Source organism: Bufo bufo, chromosome 7, assembly GCF_905171765.1.
Source record: "Bufo bufo chromosome 7, aBufBuf1.1, whole genome shotgun sequence".
In the NCBI taxonomy this organism is placed as follows: Eukaryota; Metazoa; Chordata; class Amphibia; order Anura; family Bufonidae; genus Bufo; species Bufo bufo.
The window spans coordinates 236,194,496-236,212,217 of record NC_053395.1 but is presented as its reverse complement, the minus strand read 5'-3'; the positions used below and the strand labels follow the sequence as shown (position 1 = coordinate 236,212,217).

Sequence of the window (17,722 nt, the reverse complement as noted above, 5' to 3'; positions counted from 1 at the left end):
GCACAGGGAAATCCATAGAGCGACCATGACTATCGAGGTGGTCCCACAGCTACTGGAGGTGGTGTGGGGGAGGACCCATAGAGCAAACACAACCATGGATGTAGTCCCACAGATGCTGGGGCTGGTGTCAGGGAGGATCTAGAAAGCAAACATGACCATCGAGGTAGTCCCACAGATGCTAGGGGGCATGGGTAAGGATCTAGAAAGCGAACATGGCCCTTGAGGTGGTCCCACAGCTGCTGGAAGGAGTGTGGGAGAGGATTAATAGAGTGAACACAACCCTCAATGTGGTCCCACAGCTGCTAGAGGGAGTGTGGGGGAGGACCCATGAAGCGAACACAACCATCAAGGTGGTCTCCTAGCTACTGGAGGGGGTGTGGGGGAAGGATCTATAGAGTGAACACGACCATCGAGATGGTCCCACAGCTGCTGGAGGGGGAGAGGATCCATAGAGTGAACACAACCATCGAGGTGGTCCCACAGTTGCTAGAGGGAGTGTGGGGAAGGACCAATGGAACAAACACAACCATCAAGGTGGTCTCATAGCTACTATGGGGGGGGGGGGGAACCTATAGAGCGAACACAACCTTGGATGTAGTCCCACAGATGCTGGAGCCAGCGTGAGGGAGGATCTAGAAAGTGAACATGACCATCGAGGTGGTCCCACAGATGCTGGATGGGGCATGGGAGAGGATCCATGGAGTGAACACAACCATTGGCTTGCCACAGCTGCTAGAGGGAGCATGGGGGAGGGTCCATAGAGCAAAAACAAGCATCGAGGTGGTCTCATAGTTACTGGAGGGGGCGTGTGGAGAGGATCTATAGAGTGAACTCATCCATCGAGGTGGTCCCACAGCTGCTGGACGGGACACGGGGGATCCATAGCATCTGTGGGAACACCTCAGTGGTTCAGTTGGGTTTACTTCTTGGGAATTAGGGGCCGTGGTAGTACTTGGAAGTCTTGGTCATACTATTCCAACCAATATCAGACATTACTAGCCGTGTGACATGTCGCGTTGTCTTACTAGAAGATACCATCCTCCCCAGCGGAGACAATCAGCATGTATTGGTGTATGTGATCTGCAAGGATGGATTCATACCCAAATCGGCTGAGAGTGCCTTCCACATGGATGAGCGGCCCAGAGAATGCCATGAAAGCTTTCCCCCACCACGCTGCCACCACCGGCTTGTGTCCTTCAGCAATGGTTGCAGGGTGATTGTTATCTGATGTTTCTCTCCTGAGACGCCAACATCCATCCGAAAACGTGACTCATTGGAGAAGACAACTCTTTGCCAATCAGTGGAGGTCCAATTCTGATACTGCCAGGAAAACTGATCATCAAGCAGCATTGCAGAAAAGGCTTCAGAGGTGCAGGGACTTTCCATCTGCTCCGGAGCACCATACGCAATAGGGTTCTCTGAACTAGTCTGTAAGACATGCATCTAGTTCATTTTAGCAGTTAGCTGCTCCACTGTAGCGTGTCAGCCTGCCCTCGCGCACCTTCATAGCTGACGTTCAATTCTCCCTTCAATGGCACGTGGTCACAACAGTTTTTAACATGTCTTATTTACATTGCTGCCATTTGTCCACTCCATATACTTTCACCACAGCAGCAGAGAACTGTTTACACTGCACGTTGTCAGAAATACCGCCACCCTGGGCCCCGAAAACCAATAATCGTCCATTCCTGAAACTCTAATAAATCGCCCCTTTTACCCACCAGGCCAACTGTGGACACATGACTAACTTCATGAGCTACATGCTGCCAATGTTGGAAGTAGGAATTGCTCAGAATAATGGGGCTGTGTATCACTCTCTCGCCTACACTATCTCTGGCTTGATTGATTCTGTAATTTTGTCAATCGAAATAACGTCAGAAGACCATTATGAAATTTTATTAGGGACATTGTTTCCATGTATCTGCAGTATACTAATCCATTCTTTGCCATTGAGATCCAGCACAAAAACACATCCTTAAGACATAGCAATGTCTCCAGTCATGCCTCTTCCCATTGTATTTTTATGTTTTCTCATACACCTTCCCACCATGTTCTACATTTCCGCATCCCTTCCCACCATGTTCTATGTCCCCGTGTCCCTTCCCACCATTTTGTACGTCCGCGCATTTCTTCCCACCATGTACGTCCCCGCGTCCCTGTCTCCATCTTGTATCTCACCCAGTGTCTGACTTGTGTGTTATGCTGCTTGTCTTCACTCTTTCTTTGTCCTTTGCTATGAAATATGTTGGCTCTATAGATAAATGTAATGACAATAAAAAGCACAAGTAGATTATTCCCGGTGACTTTGCTCTTGTGTGTCACAAGGCTCGTGAATGCTCGGATCAGAATGCCTCAGATTTCACTTTCACAAAGGCCATTCCTGCCAGATGTCGCCTGCACCATTATTCCTGTGTGATCTTGCTGTGAGGTCATTGGCACTCCTCTGCTCTCCTGCCCGGGTTGCTTCCTAGAAGTCTGGCATGAGTTCTGGTGGGTGGCCATGCTGTGTCTTTTAAAGGACATGGAGATCAGAGGCCGCTTGTAGTTAGCGCTGGCAGCAGAGTTTAAGTGAGCTCTGCGGAGCTTTTCTACGTTGACATGCTCCAGTGTCAGGTGACAACGAAGGACCTGAAGGAAAACGTCTCGGAATTGTTTGGAAGAAATATTGTATAAGAGTGGATTCACCACAGAGCTGAGGTAGAAGAAGGTGTCAGCGACTGGGAGCAGCGTCATGTAGGCCCGGAAGTAGTGGACTGTCCATTCCTGCTTGGGTACACTGGCTGCCATGATGCGGAGAACCTGGTTGGGCATCCAGCAGAAAGTAAGAGTCAGAACTATGAGGCCTGTGGAGAGAAGACAAAGACGTCAGCATGGTGCAAGCAGTGGGCACAGTCACCTTCACTGGGTCATTATTTAAACAGGCAAATGTGGAATCATTCCCAAAGGTGGCAAGAAGCAAAGTTGTTGCTGGAATGGCTTCTGAAAATGTGTTTATTGATCAGAAGCGCTCGGCTGCGCTCTCATTGTTCATGTAGGGGGAGGGCGACACAGCAATGAAGCCTCACAACAAACTCTTTCTATCGATTATTTCTTAGATAAATCCAGTGATGCGCGCCTGAAATGAAGTCTTCAGAATAAAACCAATATCCATTAGAGCAGAGGAAGATTCCACTGTCCACGATGGATCAGTTCATGGGACTCCTCATTGCGTGGCCGCCATGATTTCTGTACACCTGGTTACTGCGAGCAGATATAGCATGGCGTCACACTTGTGTACTGTAAGAGCGGTCACGTTGCAGAGGTCTGTACTGTAAGAGCACTCACTGTAGATGTCTGCACTGCAAGAGCGGTCACACTGCGGAGGTCTGTACCGTAAGAGCGCTCACGCTGTGAAAGTCTGTACTGTAAGAGTGGTCACGGTGTGGAGGTCTGTACTGTAAGGGCGGTCACACACTGTGACGGTCTGCACTGTAAGAGCAGTCACACACTGCGTAGGGTCTGTACTGCAAGAGCGGTCACACTGCGGAGGTCTGTACTGCAAGAGCGGTCATACTGCGGAGGTCTGTACTGCAAGAGCGGTCACACTGCGGAGGTCTGTACTGTAAGAGCGGTCATACTGCGGAGGTCTGTTCTGCAAGAGCGGTCACACTGCGGAGGTCTGTACTGCAAGAGCGGTCACACTGCAGAGGTCTGTACTGCAAGAGCAGTCACACACTGCGGAGGTCTGTACTGTAAGAGCGCTCACACTGCGAAGGTACAGTGCCTTGCAAAAGTATTCACCCCCCTTGACTTTTTTCGTATTTTGTTACATTACCAGGCTATGAGCTGTGCGCTGCGATTGGCCAGCGCTGCAGCAAGACACGCCTCATACAAGAAATCAGTCAGAGGGAGCGCAGACACCGGAGCCTATACCGGGCGAACGGAGCGGCGCCCAGACATACTAGTAAGTGCAGGGGGACCCCTGGGCGCCGCTCTGCCCACTGATCTAGTTAGTTTTTATTTTGTACAGTTGTGAAAGGTCCTCTTTAAGTTCAATGTTTTGTTAATATGAATTATATGTGATGGATCAGAACACAATAGTCTAAGTCGGTGAAGTGAAATGGGAAAAATATATAAATAAAACTATTGTTTAGAAATAGAAAACAGAAAATTTTCCTGTGCATATGTATTCACCCCCTTTATTAGGAAGCCCATAAAAAGCTCTGGTGCAACCAATTACCTTCAGAAGTCACATAATTAGTGAAATGATGTCACCTGTGTGCAATCTAAGTGTCACATGATCTGTCATTACATACACACCTTTTTTTAAAAGGCCCCAGAGCAGGCATCCTCAAACTGCGGCCCTCCAGCTGTTGCAAAACTACAACTCCCAGCATGCCCGAACAGCCTACAGCAGGGCATTGTGGGAATTGTAGTTTTACAACAGCTGGAGGGACGCAGTTTGAAGATGCCTGCCACAAAGGCTGCAACACCTAAGCAAAAGGGATCACTAACCAAACACTGGCATGAAGACCAAGGAACTCTCCAAACAAGTAAGGGACAATGTTGTTAAAGGGGTATTTCCATCTCAGTGATCATAGTTTTATTTAATAAATTTGTCCCATTGAGCATTTTTGTAAATATATCTTATTAAAAATTTCCCAGCATTCCCCCTAAAATTTGTTGCCTCCTACCTCATTGTATATGTTTGGTATCCCATGGATACGGCCACCTATTGGCCGCCGCATCCATGGGCCGCACTTACGCAGAAAAAGTAGCTCCATCCAGTGCCTGGCCTCTTCATGTTATCGCGAACGAGCACGGCTCCAGGCGGCCGCGCATGCGCTGATGTTTATTCCTTTGTCCGCGTCTAAAACAGAGTCGCGCATGCGCGGCTCAATTTTTGATAGCGGCGCAAAAGAATATAGATCTGCACATGTGTGGGCGCCCGAAGACTTCTGAAACTACAGATGAGCGTGAGGACGTGCCGAAGAAGGATCAGAGGCAAGTTCAAGAGAAGTGAGTATTATTTTTAAAATACTATATGCACCACCAAATCCACCAACGATATAATAATATATGATAATAAAGGGAATCAACAGGAATTGAGGAACTCCATTATGGCATCTAGGCACATAGGAGGAAGAAAATATGGAGTGGACGGAACAAAGGGGCCACATTTATGGAATTGAGTGACGATTGCCCAGCAGGAGGGAGGGGCTTCACAGACACTGCAGGCTGCTGATGACTCATACAATCCACATGAACCAGCACGCAAGGACTGAGCTCTGAGTGATGTCATAAGCAGGCGTGGCAGGCCTTCAATCAAACTGCCTAAGCCCGCCCAGCCTTAGCAGCAGGAAACCAGGAAGTGAACAGCAGAGCTGGCTGCAGGTAAGGGTGAAATAGCAAGATGGGAATACCCCTTTAAGTACAAGTCAGGGTTAGGTTATAAAAAAAAATATCCAAATCTGTGATGATCCCCAGGAGCACCATCAAATCTATCATAACCAAATGGAAAGATCATGGCACAACAGCAAACCTGCCAAGAGACGGCCGCTTACCAAACTCACGGACTGGGCAAGGAGGGCATTAATCAGAGAGGCAGCACAGAGACCTGAGGTAACCCTCGAGGATCTGCAGAGTTCCACAGCAGAGACTGGAGTATCTGTACATAGGACAACAATAAGCCATACGCTCCATAGAGTTGGGCTTTATGGCAGAGTGCCCAGAAGAAAGCCATCACTTTCAGCTAAAAACAAAAAGGCACGTTGTGAGTTTGCGAAAAGGCCTGTGGGAGATTCCCAAAATGTATGGAGGAAGGTGCTCTGGTCTCAGGAGACTAAAATCTAACTTTTCACCCATCAAAGAAAACGCTATGTCTGGCACAACCCAACACATCACATAAAGAACACCATCTCCACTGTGAGACATGATGGTGGCAGCATCATACTGGGGTAATGGGACTGGGAAACTGGTCAGAGCTGAGGGAAAGATGGATGGTGCTAAATACAGGGATATCCTTCAGCAGAACCTGCCCCACTCTGTGCGTGATCTGAGGCTAGGACGGAGGTTCACCTTCCAGCAGGACAATGACCCCAAACACACGGCTAAAGCAACACTTGAGTGGTTTAAGGGGAAACATGTAAATGTGTTGGAATGGCCGAGTCACAGCCCAGATCTCAATCCAATAGAAAATCTGTGGTCAGACGTAAAGATTGCTGTTCACAAGCGCAAACATCCGACCTGAAGGAGCCGGAGCAGTTCTGCAAGGAGGAATGGGCAAAAATCCCAGAGGTAAGATGTGGCAACTGCTCATAGAGACTTCTCCAAAGCGACTTGGAGCTGTGATTGCCGCAAAAGGGGCTCTACAAAGTATTGACTTTAGGGGGTGAATAGTTATGCACATTGATCTTTTCTGCTATTTTGTCCTATTTGTTGTTTGCTTCACAAAAAAATAAACACCTTCAAAAGTTGTCGGCATGTTCTGTAAATTACATGTTGCAAATCCTCAAACAATCCATGTTAATTCCAGGGTGTGAGGCACCAAAATATGAAAAAAGTCAAGGGGGGGGGGTGAATACTTTTGCAAGGCACTGTATTTACTGTAAGAGCGGTCACACTGCGGAGGACTGTACCGTAAGAGCGGTCACACTGCTGAGGAGGTCTGTACCGTAAGAGCGGTCACACTGCGGAGGACTGCTCACAGTCCTGTCAAAAATTTGTCCTGTGTCACTACACAGTCGAGCAGGATTTAGTCAGTGAGAACAATAAGCTTTGTATGAACACTATGTGCTGTCTATGAACAGTATGAAGTACACTGACGAGCAGAAGGGTAACAATGTTTTTACTTCTGACTTTCAGACGTGAGACTCCCATCATCTTATAGACAGTTATCTCGGGTATCTCATACAGAAATTGGACTTGCAGTTATTTAGCATATGATTAAGGCTACTTTCACACTTGCGTTCGGTGCAGATCTGTCAGAACGGATCAGTCTGCATAAACAGCTTTTTCAGATCTGAGTTTTCACATCGTGAAAACTCAGATCCGACAGTATATTCTAACACAGAGGCGTTCCCATGGTGATGGGGACGCTTAAAGTTAGAATATACTAAGAACTGTGTACATAACTGCCCCCTGCTGCCTGGCAGCACCCGATCGCTTACAGGGGGCTGTGATCCACACAATTAACCCCTCTGGTGCCGCACCTGAGGGGTTAATTGTGCGTATCATAGCCCCCTGTAAGAGATCAGGTGCCAGACCCCCCTCCCCAGTTTTAAATTAATTAGTGGCCAGTGCGGTCCCCCCTCCCTCCTTCCCCAGTATTAAATTCATTGGTGGCCAGTGTGGTCTCCCCTCTCCCCCCCCCCCCCCCCCATCATTGGTGGCAGCGGAGAGTTCCGATCAGAGTCCCAGTTTAATCGCTGGGGCTCTGATCGGTTACCATGGCAGCCAGGACGCTACTGCAGTCCTGGCTGCCATGGTTATTTAGCAATTTTAGAAGCATTATACTTACCTGCGCTGTCTGTGGCCGGCCGAGCGCTCCTCTTACTGGTAAGTGACAGGTCTGTGCAGCGCATTGCTTATAGCACAGACCTGTCACTTACTAGTAGGAGGAGCGATTAAACTGGGACTCCGATCGGAACTCTCCGCTGCCACCAATGATGGGGGGGGGGGAGAGGGGAGACCGCACTGGCCACCAATGAATTTAATACTGGGGAGGGAGGGGGGCCGCACTGGCCACCAATGAATTTAATACTGGGGAGGGAGGGGGGCCGCACTGGCCACCAATAAGTTTAATACTGGGGAGGGAGGGGGGCCGCACTGGCCACCAATGAATTTAATACGAGGGAGGGGGGGCCGCACTGGCCACCAATGAATTTAATACTGGGGAGCGAGGGGGGCCGCACTGGCCACCAATAAATTTAAAACTGGGGAGGGAGGGGGGTCTGGCCCCTGCTGCCTGGCAGCACCCGATTAGGGGGCTGAGAATCGCACAATTAACCCCTCAGGTGCGGCACCTGAGGGGTTAATTGTGCGGATCACAGCCCCCTGTAAGAGATCGGGTGCTGCCAGGCAGCAGGGGGCAGTTACGTACACAGTTCTTAGTATATTCTAACTTGAAGCGTCCCCATCACTATGGGAACGCCTCTGTGTTAGAATATACTGTTGAATCTGAGTTTTCACGTTCTAACTCAAATCCGATGGTATATTCTAACATAGAGGCGTTCCCATGGTGATGGGGACGCTTCAAGTTAAAATATACCATCGGATTGGAGAAAACTCCGATCCGATGGTATATTAATAGGGACTCCTGACTTTACATTGAAAGTCAATGGGGGACGGATCCGTTTGCAATTGCACCATATTGTGTCAACATCAAACTGATCCAATGACTTGCATTGTAAGTCAGGACGGATCAGTTTGGCTCCGCACGGCCAGGCGGACACCAAAACCCTGCAAGCTGCGTTTTGGTGTCCGCCTCCAGAGCGGAATGGAGGCGGAACAGAGCCAAACTGATGCATTCTGAACGGATCCTTATCCATTCAGAATGCATTGGGGATGAACGGATCAGTTCGGGGCCGCTCAAACGGATCAGTTCGGAGCCCTCAAACGGATCTCACAAGAGGAACCCCGAACGCAAGTGTGAAAGTAGCCTAACAATGCAGCTACATGAGAAGAATCTTCAGAACTACTCTTTTGCTCGTCAGTGTAACTGCATTGTTATGGTTTTACTATTTTATTAATATTATTATTTATTATTTAGCTCCTGGTGGTGGAACAATCTATTTCTTCTTGTTTACTACAAATTACAATCTTTTCTCCCATCCCCTTTTCTCCCATCCCCTATGTCAGCCCTGCACTGAGGCTGTACAGCGCTGTATACTGCTGTACAGCCTCTCTGGGGGGTGTATTTCCCCTGTAACTGGGGCTACTATGTCAGCCCTGCTCTGAGGCTGTACAGCGCTGTATACTGCTGTGCAGCCTCTCTGGGGGGTGTATTTCTCCTGTAACTGGGGCTACTATGTCAGCCCTGCACTGAGGCTGTACAGCGCTGTATACTGCTGTAGAGCCTCTCTGGGGGTGTATTTCTCCTGTAACTGGGGCTACTATGTCAGCCCTGCTCTGAGGCTGTACAGCGCTGTATACTGCTCTACAGCCTCTCTGGGGGGTGTATTTCCCCTATAACTGGGGCTCCTATGTCAGCCCTGCACTGAGGCTGTACAGCGCTGTATACTGCTGTACAGCCTCTCTGGGGGGTGTATTTCTCCTGTAACTGGGGCTACTATGTCAGCCCTGCACTGAGGCTGTACAGCGCTGTATACTGCTGTACAGCCTCTCTGAGGGGTGTATTTCTCCTGTAACTGGGGCTCCTATGTCAGCCCTGCACTGAGGCTGTACAGCGCTGTATACTGCTGTACAGCCTCTCTGAGGGGTGTATTTCCTCTGTAACTGGGGCTCCTATGTCAGCCCTGCACTGAGGCTGTACAGCGCTGTATACTGCTGTACAGCCTCTCTGGGGGGTGTATTTCCCCTGTAACTGGGGCTACTATGTCAGCCCTGCTCTGAGGCTGTACAGCGCTGTATACTGCTGTGCAGCCTCTCTGGGGGGTGTATTTCTCCTGTAACTGGGGCTACTATGTCAGCCCTGCACTGAGGCTGTACAGCGCTGTATACTGCTGTACAGCCTCTATAGGGGTGTATTTCTCCTGTAACTGGAGCTCCTATGTCAGCCCTGCACTGAGGCTGTACAGTGCTGTATACTGCTGTACAGCCGCTCTGGGGGGTGTATTTCCCCTGTAACTGGGGCTCCTATGTCAGCCCTGCACTGAGGCTGTACAGCGCTGTATACTGCTGTACAGCCTCTCTGGGGGGTGTATTTCCCCTGTAACTGGGGCTCCTATGTCAGCCCTGCACTGAGGCTGTACAGCGCTGTATACTGCTGTACAGCCTCTCTGGGGGGTGTATTTCCCCTGTAACTGGGGCTCCTATGTCAGCCCTGCACTGAGGCTGTACAGTGCTGTATACTGCTGTACAGCCTCTCTGGGGGGTGTATTTCCCCTGTAACTGGGGCTCCTATGTCAGCCCTGCACTGAGGCTGTACAGCGCTGTATACTGCTGTACAGCCTCTCTGGGGGGTGTATTTCCCCTGTAACTGGGGCTACTATGTCAGCCCTGCACTGAGGCTGTACAGCGCTGTATACTGCTGTACAGCCTCTCTGGGGGGTGTATTTCCCCTGTAACTGGGGCTACTATGTCAGCCCTGCACTGAGGCTGTACAGCGCTGTATACTGCTGTACAGCCTCTCTGGGGGGTGTATTTCCCCTGTAACTGGGGCTCCTATGTCAGCCCTGCACTGAGGCTGTACAGCGCTGTATACTGCTGTACAGCCTCTCTGGGGGGTGCATTTCTTCTGTAACTGGGGCTCCTATGTCAGCCCTGCTCTGAGGCTGTACAGCGCTGTATACTGCTGTACAGCCTCTCTGGGGGGTGTATTTCCCCTGTAACTGGGGCTCCTATGTCAGCCCTGCACTGAGGCTGTACAGCGCTGTATACTGCTGTACAGCCTCTCTGGGGGGTGTATTTCCCCTGTAACTGGGGCTCCTATGTCAGCCCTGCACTGAGGCTGTACAGCGCTGTATACTGCTGTACAGCCTCTCTGGGGGGTGTATTTCTCCTGTAACTGGGGCTACTATGTCAGCCCTGCACTGAGGCTGTACAGCGCTGTATACTGCTGTACAGCCTCTCTGGGGGGTGTATTTCTCCTGTAACTGGGGCTACTATGTCAGCCCTGCACGGAGGCTGTACAGCCTCTCTGGGGGTGTATTTCTCCTGTAACTGGGGCTACTATGTCAGCCCTGCTCTGAGGCTGTACAGCGCTGTATACTGCTGTACAGCCTCTCTGGGGGGTGTATTTCCCCTGTAACTGGGGCTCCTATGTCAGCCCTGCACTGAGGCTGTACAGCGCTGTATACTGCTGTACAGCCTCTCTGGGGGGTGTATTTCCCCTGTAACTGGGGCTACTATGTCAGCCCTGCACTGAGGCTGTACAGCGCTGTATACTGCTGTACGGCCTCTCTGGGGGGTGCATTTCTTCTGTAACTGGGGCTACTATGTCAGCCCTGCACTGAGGCTGTACAGCTCTGTATACTGCTGTACAGCCTCTCTGGGGGGTGTATTTCCCCTGTAACTGGGGCTCCTATGTCAGCCCTGCACTGAGGCTGTACAGCGCTGTATACTGCTGTACAGCCTCTCTGGGGGGTGTATTTCCCCTGTAACTGGGGCTACTATGTCAGCCCTGCTCTGAGGCTGTACAGCGCTGTATACTGCTGTGCAGCCTCACTGGGGGGTGTATTTCTCCTGTAACTGGGGCTACTATGTCAGCCCTGCACTGAGGCTGTACAGCCTCTCTGGGGGTGTATTTCTCCTGTAACTGGGGCTACTATGTCAGCCCTGCTCTGAGGCTGTACAGCGCTGTATACTGCTCTACAGCCTCTCTGGGGGGTGTATTTCCCCTATAACTGGGGCTCCTATGTCAGCCCTGCACTGAGGCTGTACAGCGCTGTATACTGCTGTACAGCCTCTCTGGGGGGTGTATTTCCCCTGTAACTGGGGCTCCCATGTCAGCCCTGCACTGAGGCTGTACAGCGCTGTATACTGCTGTACAGCCTCTCTGGGGGGTGTATTTCCCCTGTAACTGGGGCTCCTATGTCAGCCCTGCACTGAGGCTGTACAGCGCTGTATACTGCTGTACAGCCTCTCTGGGGGGTGTATTTCCCCTGTAACTGGGGCTACTATGTCAGCCCTGCTCTGAGGCTGTACAGCGCTGTATACTGCTGTGCAGCCTCTCTGGGGGGTGTATTTCTCCTGTAACTGGGGCTACTATGTCAGCCCTGCACTGAGGCTGTACAGCGCTGTATACTGCTGTACAGCCTCTCTGGGGGTGTATTTCTCCTGTAACTGGGGCTACTATGTCAGCCCTGCTCTGAGGCTGTACAGCGCTGTATACTGCTGTACAGCCTCTCTGGGGGGTGTATTTCCCCTGTAACTGGGGCTCCTATGTCAGCCCTGCACTGAGGCTGTACAGCGCTGTATACTGCTCTACAGCCTTTCTGGGGGGTGTATTTCCCCTATAACTGGGGCTCCTATGTCAGCCCTGCACTGAGGCTGTACAGCGCTGTATACTGCTGTACAGCCTCTCTGGGGGGTGTATTTCCCCTGTAACTGGGGCTCCTATGTCAGCCCTGCACTGAGGCTGTACAGCGCTGTATACTGCTGTACAGCCTCTCTGGGGGGTGTATTTCCCCTGTAACTGGGGCTCCTATGTCAGCCCTGCACTGAGGCTGTACAGCGCTGTATACTGCTGTACAGCCTCTCTGGGGGGTGCATTTCTTCTGTAACTGGGGCTACTATGTCAGCCCTGCACTGAGGCTGTACAGCGCTGTATACTGCTGTACAGCCTCTCTGGGGGGTGTATTTCCCCTGTAACTGGGGCTCCTATGTCAGCCCTGCACTGAGGCTGTACAGCGCTGTATACTGCTGTACAGCCTCTCTGGGGGGTGCATTTCTTCTGTAACTGGGGCTCCTATGTCAGCCCTGCTCTGAGGCTGTACAGCGCTGTATACTGCTGTGCAGCCTCTCTGGGGGTGTATTTCTCCTGTAACTGGGGCTACTATGTCAGCCCTGCACTGAGGCTGTACAGCCTCTCTGGGGGTGTATTTCTCCTGTAACTGGGGCTACTATGTCAGCCCTGCTCTGAGGCTGTACAGCGCTGTATACTGCTCTACAGCCTCTCTGGGGGGTGTATTTCCCCTATAACTGGGGCTCCTATGTCAGCCCTGCACTGAGGCTGTACAGCGCTGTATACTGCTGTGCAGCCTCTCTGGGGGGTGTATTTCTCCTGTAACTGGGGCTACTATGTCAGCCCTGCACTGAGGCTGTACAGCGCTGTATACTGCTGTACAGCCTCTCTGGGGGGTGTATTTCTCCTGTAACTGGGGCTACTATGTCAGCCCTGCACGGAGGCTGTACAGCCTCTCTGGGGGTGTATTTCTCCTGTAACTGGGGCTACTATGTCAGCCCTGCTCTGAGGCTGTACAGCGCTGTATACTGCTGTACAGCCTCTCTGGGGGGTGTATTTCCCCTGTAACTGGGGCTCCTATGTCAGCCCTGCACTGAGGCTGTACAGCGCTGTATACTGCTGTACGGCCTCTCTGGGGAGTATATTTCCCCTGTAACTGGGGCTCCTATGTCAGCCCTGCACTGAGGCTGTACAGCGCTGTATACTGCTGTACAGCCTCTCTGGGGGGTGTATTTCCCCTGTAACTGGGGCCCCTATGTCAGCCCTGCACTGAGGCTGTACAGTGCTGTATACTGCTGTACAGCCTCTCTGGGGGGTGCATTTCTTCTGTAACTGGGGCTACTATGTCAGCCCTGCACTGAGGCTGTACAGCGCTGTATACTGCTGTACGGCCTCTCTGGGGGGTGCATTTCTTCTGTAACTGGGGCTACTATGTCAGCCCTGCACTGAGGCTGTACAGCTCTGTATACTGCTGTACAGCCTCTCTGGGGGGTGTATTTCCCCTGTAACTGGGGCTCCTATGTCAGCCCTGCACTGAGGCTGTACAGCGCTGTATACTGCTGTACAGCCTCTCTGGGGGGTGTATTTCCCCTGTAACTGGGGCTACTATGTCAGCCCTGCTCTGAGGCTGTACAGCGCTGTATACTGCTGTGCAGCCTCTCTGGGGGGTGTATTTCTCCTGTAACTGGGGCTACTATGTCAGCCCTGCACTGAGGCTGTACAGCGCTGTATACTGCTGTACAGCCTCTCTGGGGGGTGTATTTCCCCTGTAACTGGGGCTCCTATGTCAGCCCTGCACTGAGGCTGTACAGCGCTGTATACTGCTGTACAGCCTCTCTGGGGGGTGTATTTCCCCTGTAACTGGGGCTACTATGTCAGCCCTGCTCTGAGGCTGTACAGCGCTGTATACTGCTGTGCAGCCTCTCTGGGGGGTGTATTTCTCCTGTAACTGGGGCTACTATGTCAGCCCTGCACTGAGGCTGTACAGCGCTGTATACTGCTGTACAGCCTCTCTGGGGGTGTATTTCTCCTGTAACTGGGGCTACTATGTCAGCCCTGCTCTGAGGCTGTACAGCGCTGTATACTGCTCTACAGCCTTTCTGGGGGGTGTATTTCCCCTATAACTGGGGCTCCTATGTCAGCCCTACACTGAGGCTGTACAGCGCTGTATACTGCTGTACAGCCTCTCTGGGGGGTGTATTTCCCCTGTAACTGGGGCTCCTATGTCAGCCCTGCACTGAGGCTGTACAGCGCTGTATACTGCTGTACAGCCTCTCTGGGGGGTGTATTTCCCCTGTAACTGGGGCTCCTATGTCAGCCCTGCACTGAGGCTGTACAGCGCTGTATACTGCTGTACAGCCTCTCTGGGGGGTGCATTTCTTCTGTAACTGGGGCTACTATGTCAGCCCTGCACTGAGGCTGTACAGCGCTGTATACTGCTGTACAGCCTCTCTGGGGGGTGTATTTCCCCTGTAACTGGGGCTCCTATGTCAGCCCTGCACTGAGGCTGTACAGAGCTGTATACTGCTGTACAGCCTCTCTGGGGGGTGCATTTCTTCTGTAACTGGGGCTCCTATGTCAGCCCTGCTCTGAGGCTGTACAGCGCTGTATACTGCTGTGCAGCCTCTCTGGGGGGTGTATTTCTCCTGTAACTGGGGCTACTATGTCAGCTCTGCACTGAGGCTGTACAGCCTCTCTGGGGGTGTATTTCTCCTGTAACTGGGGCTACTATGTCAGCCCTGCTCTGAGGCTGTACAGCGCTGTATACTGCTCTACAGCCTCTCTGGGGGGTGTATTTCCCCTATAACTGGGGCTCCTATGTCAGCCCTGCACTGAGGCTGTACAGCGCTGTATACTGCTGTGCAGCCTCTCTGGGGGGTGTATTTCTCCTGTAACGGGCTACTATGTCAGCCCTGCACTGAGGCTGTACAGCGCTGTATACTGCTGTACAGCCTCTCTGGGGGGTGTATTTCTCCTGTAACTGGGGCTACTATGTCAGCCCTGCACGGAGGCTGTACAGCCTCTCTGGGGGTGTATTTCTCCTGTAACTGGGGCTACTATGTCAGCCCTGCTCTGAGGCTGTACAGCGCTGTATACTGCTGTACGGCCTCTCTGGGGAGTGTATTTCCCCTGTAACTGGGGCTCCTATGTCAGCCCTGCACTGAGGCTGTACAGCGCTGTATACTGCTGTACAGCCTCTCTGGGGGGTGTATTTCCCCTGTAACTGGGGCCCCTATGTCAGCCCTGCACTGAGGCTGTACAGTGCTGTATACTGCTGTACAGCCTCTCTGGGGGGTGTATTTCCCCTGTAACTGGGGCCCCTATGTCAGCCCTGCACTGAGGCTGTACAGTGCTGTATACTGCTGTACAGCCTCTCTGGGGGGTGCATTTCTTCTGTAACTGGGGCTACTATGTCAGCCCTGCACTGAGGCTGTACAGCGCTGTATACTGCTGTACGGCCTCTCTGGGGGGTGCATTTCTTCTGTAACTGGGGCTACTATGTCAGCCCTGCACTGAGGCTGTACAGCTCTGTATACTGCTGTACAGCCTCTCTGGGGGGTGTATTTCCCCTGTAACTGGGGCTCCTATGTCAGCCCTGCACTGAGGCTGTACAGCGCTGTATACTGCTGTACAGCCTCTCTGGGGGGTGTATTTCCCCTGTAACTGGGGCTACTATGTCAGCCCTGCTCTGAGGCTGTACAGCGCTGTATACTGCTGTGCAGCCTCTCTGGGGGGTGTATTTCTCCTGTAACTGGGGCTACTATGTCAGCCCTGCACTGAGGCTGTACAGCCTCTCTGGGGGTGTATTTCTCCTGTAACTGGGGCTACTATGTCAGCCCTGCTCTGAGGCTGTACAGCGCTGTATACTGCTCTACAGCCTCTCTGGGCGGTGTATTTCCCCTATAACTGGGGCTCCTATGTCAGCCCTGCACTGAGGCTGTACAGCGCTGTATACTGCTGTACAGCCTCTCTGGGGGGTGTATTTCCCCTGTAACTGGGGCTCCCATGTCAGCCCTGCACTGAGGCTGTACAGCGCTGTATACTGCTGTACAGCCTCTCTGGGGGGTGTATTTCCCCTGTAACTGGGGCTCCTATGTCAGCCCTGCACTGAGGCTGTACAGCGCTGTATACTGCTGTACAGCCTCTCTGGGGGGTGTATTTCCCCTGTAACTGGGGCTACTATGTCAGCCCTGCTCTGAGGCTGTACAGCGCTGTATACTGCTGTGCAGCCTCTCTGGGGGGTGTATTTCTCCTGTAACTGGGGCTACTATGTCAGCCCTGCACTGAGGCTGTACAGCGCTGTATACTGCTGTACAGCCTCTCTGGGGGTGTATTTCTCCTGTAACTGGGGCTACTATGTCAGCCCTGCTCTGAGGCTGTACAGCGCTGTATACTGCTCTACAGCCTTTCTGGGGGGTGTATTTCCCCTATAACTGGGGCTCCTATGTCAGCCCTACACTGAGGCTGTACAGCGCTGTATACTGCTGTACAGCCTCTCTGGGGGGTGTATTTCCCCTGTAACTGGGGCTCCTATGTCAGCCCTGCACTGAGGCTGTACAGCGCTGTATACTGCTGTACAGCCTCTCTGGGGGGTGTATTTCCCCTGTAACTGGGGCTCCTATGTCAGCCCTGCACTGAGGCTGTACAGCGCTGTATACTGCTGTACAGCCTCTCTGGGGGGTGCATTTCTTCTGTAACTGGGGCTACTATGTCAGCCCTGCACTGAGGCTGTACAGCGCTGTATACTGCTGTACAGCCTCTCTGGGGGGTGTATTTCCCCTGTAACTGGGGCTCCTATGTCAGCCCTGCACTGAGGCTGTACAGCGCTGTATACTGCTGTACAGCCTCTCTGGGGGGTGCATTTCTTCTGTAACTGGGGCTCCTATGTCAGCCCTGCTCTGAGGCTGTACAGCGCTGTATACTGCTGTGCAGCCTCTCTGGGGGGTGTATTTCTCCTGTAACTGGGGCTACTATGTCAGCCCTGCTCTGAGGCTGTACAGCGCTGTATACTGCTCTACAGCCTCTCTGGGGGGTGTATTTCCCCTATAACTGGGGCTCCTATGTCAGCCCTGCACTGAGGCTGTACAGCGCTGTATACTGCTGTGCAGCCTCTCTGGGGGGTGTATTTCTCCTGTAACTGGGGCTACTATGTCAGCCCTGCACTGAGGCTGTACAGCGCTGTATACTGCTGTACAGCCTCTCTGGGGGGTGTATTTCTCCTGTAACTGGGGCTACTATGTCAGCCCTGCACGGAGGCTGTACAGCCTCTCTGGGGGTGTATTTCTCCTGTAACTGGGGCTACTATGTCAGCCCTGCTCTGAGGCTGTACAGCGCTGTATACTGCTGTACAGCCTCTCTGGGGGGTGTATTTCCCCTGTAACTGGGGCTCCTATGTCAGCCCTGCACTGAGGCTGTACAGCGCTGTATACTGCTGTACGGCCTCTCTGGGGAGTGTATTTCCCCTGTAACTGGGGCTCCTATGTCAGCCCTGCACTGAGGCTGTACAGCGCTGTATACTGCTGTACAGCCTCTCTGGGGGGTGTATTTCCCCTGTAACTGGGGCCCCTATGTCAGCCCTGCACTGAGGCTGTACAGCGCTGTATACTGCTGTACAGCCTCTCTGGGGGGTGCATTTCTTCTGTAACTGGGGCTACTATG

The 17,722-nt window shown here is 52.2% G+C and overlaps 1 protein-coding gene across 1 annotated transcript in view; it reads right to left on the bottom strand.

Annotated features, from left to right (window-relative positions):
* Nucleotides 1-1,353: 1,353 nt before the first annotated feature.
* Nucleotides 1,354-17,722, bottom strand: part of GPR39 (G protein-coupled receptor 39) — a 125,724-nt gene continuing 109,355 nt past the window's right edge. The window contains exon 2 of the mRNA XM_040439951.1: nt 1,354-2,843. Coding sequence (XP_040295885.1) covers nt 2,353-2,843 — 491 coding nt within the window. The 3' untranslated portion in view covers nt 1,354-2,352. The remainder of the gene's footprint in view (nt 2,844-17,722) is intronic.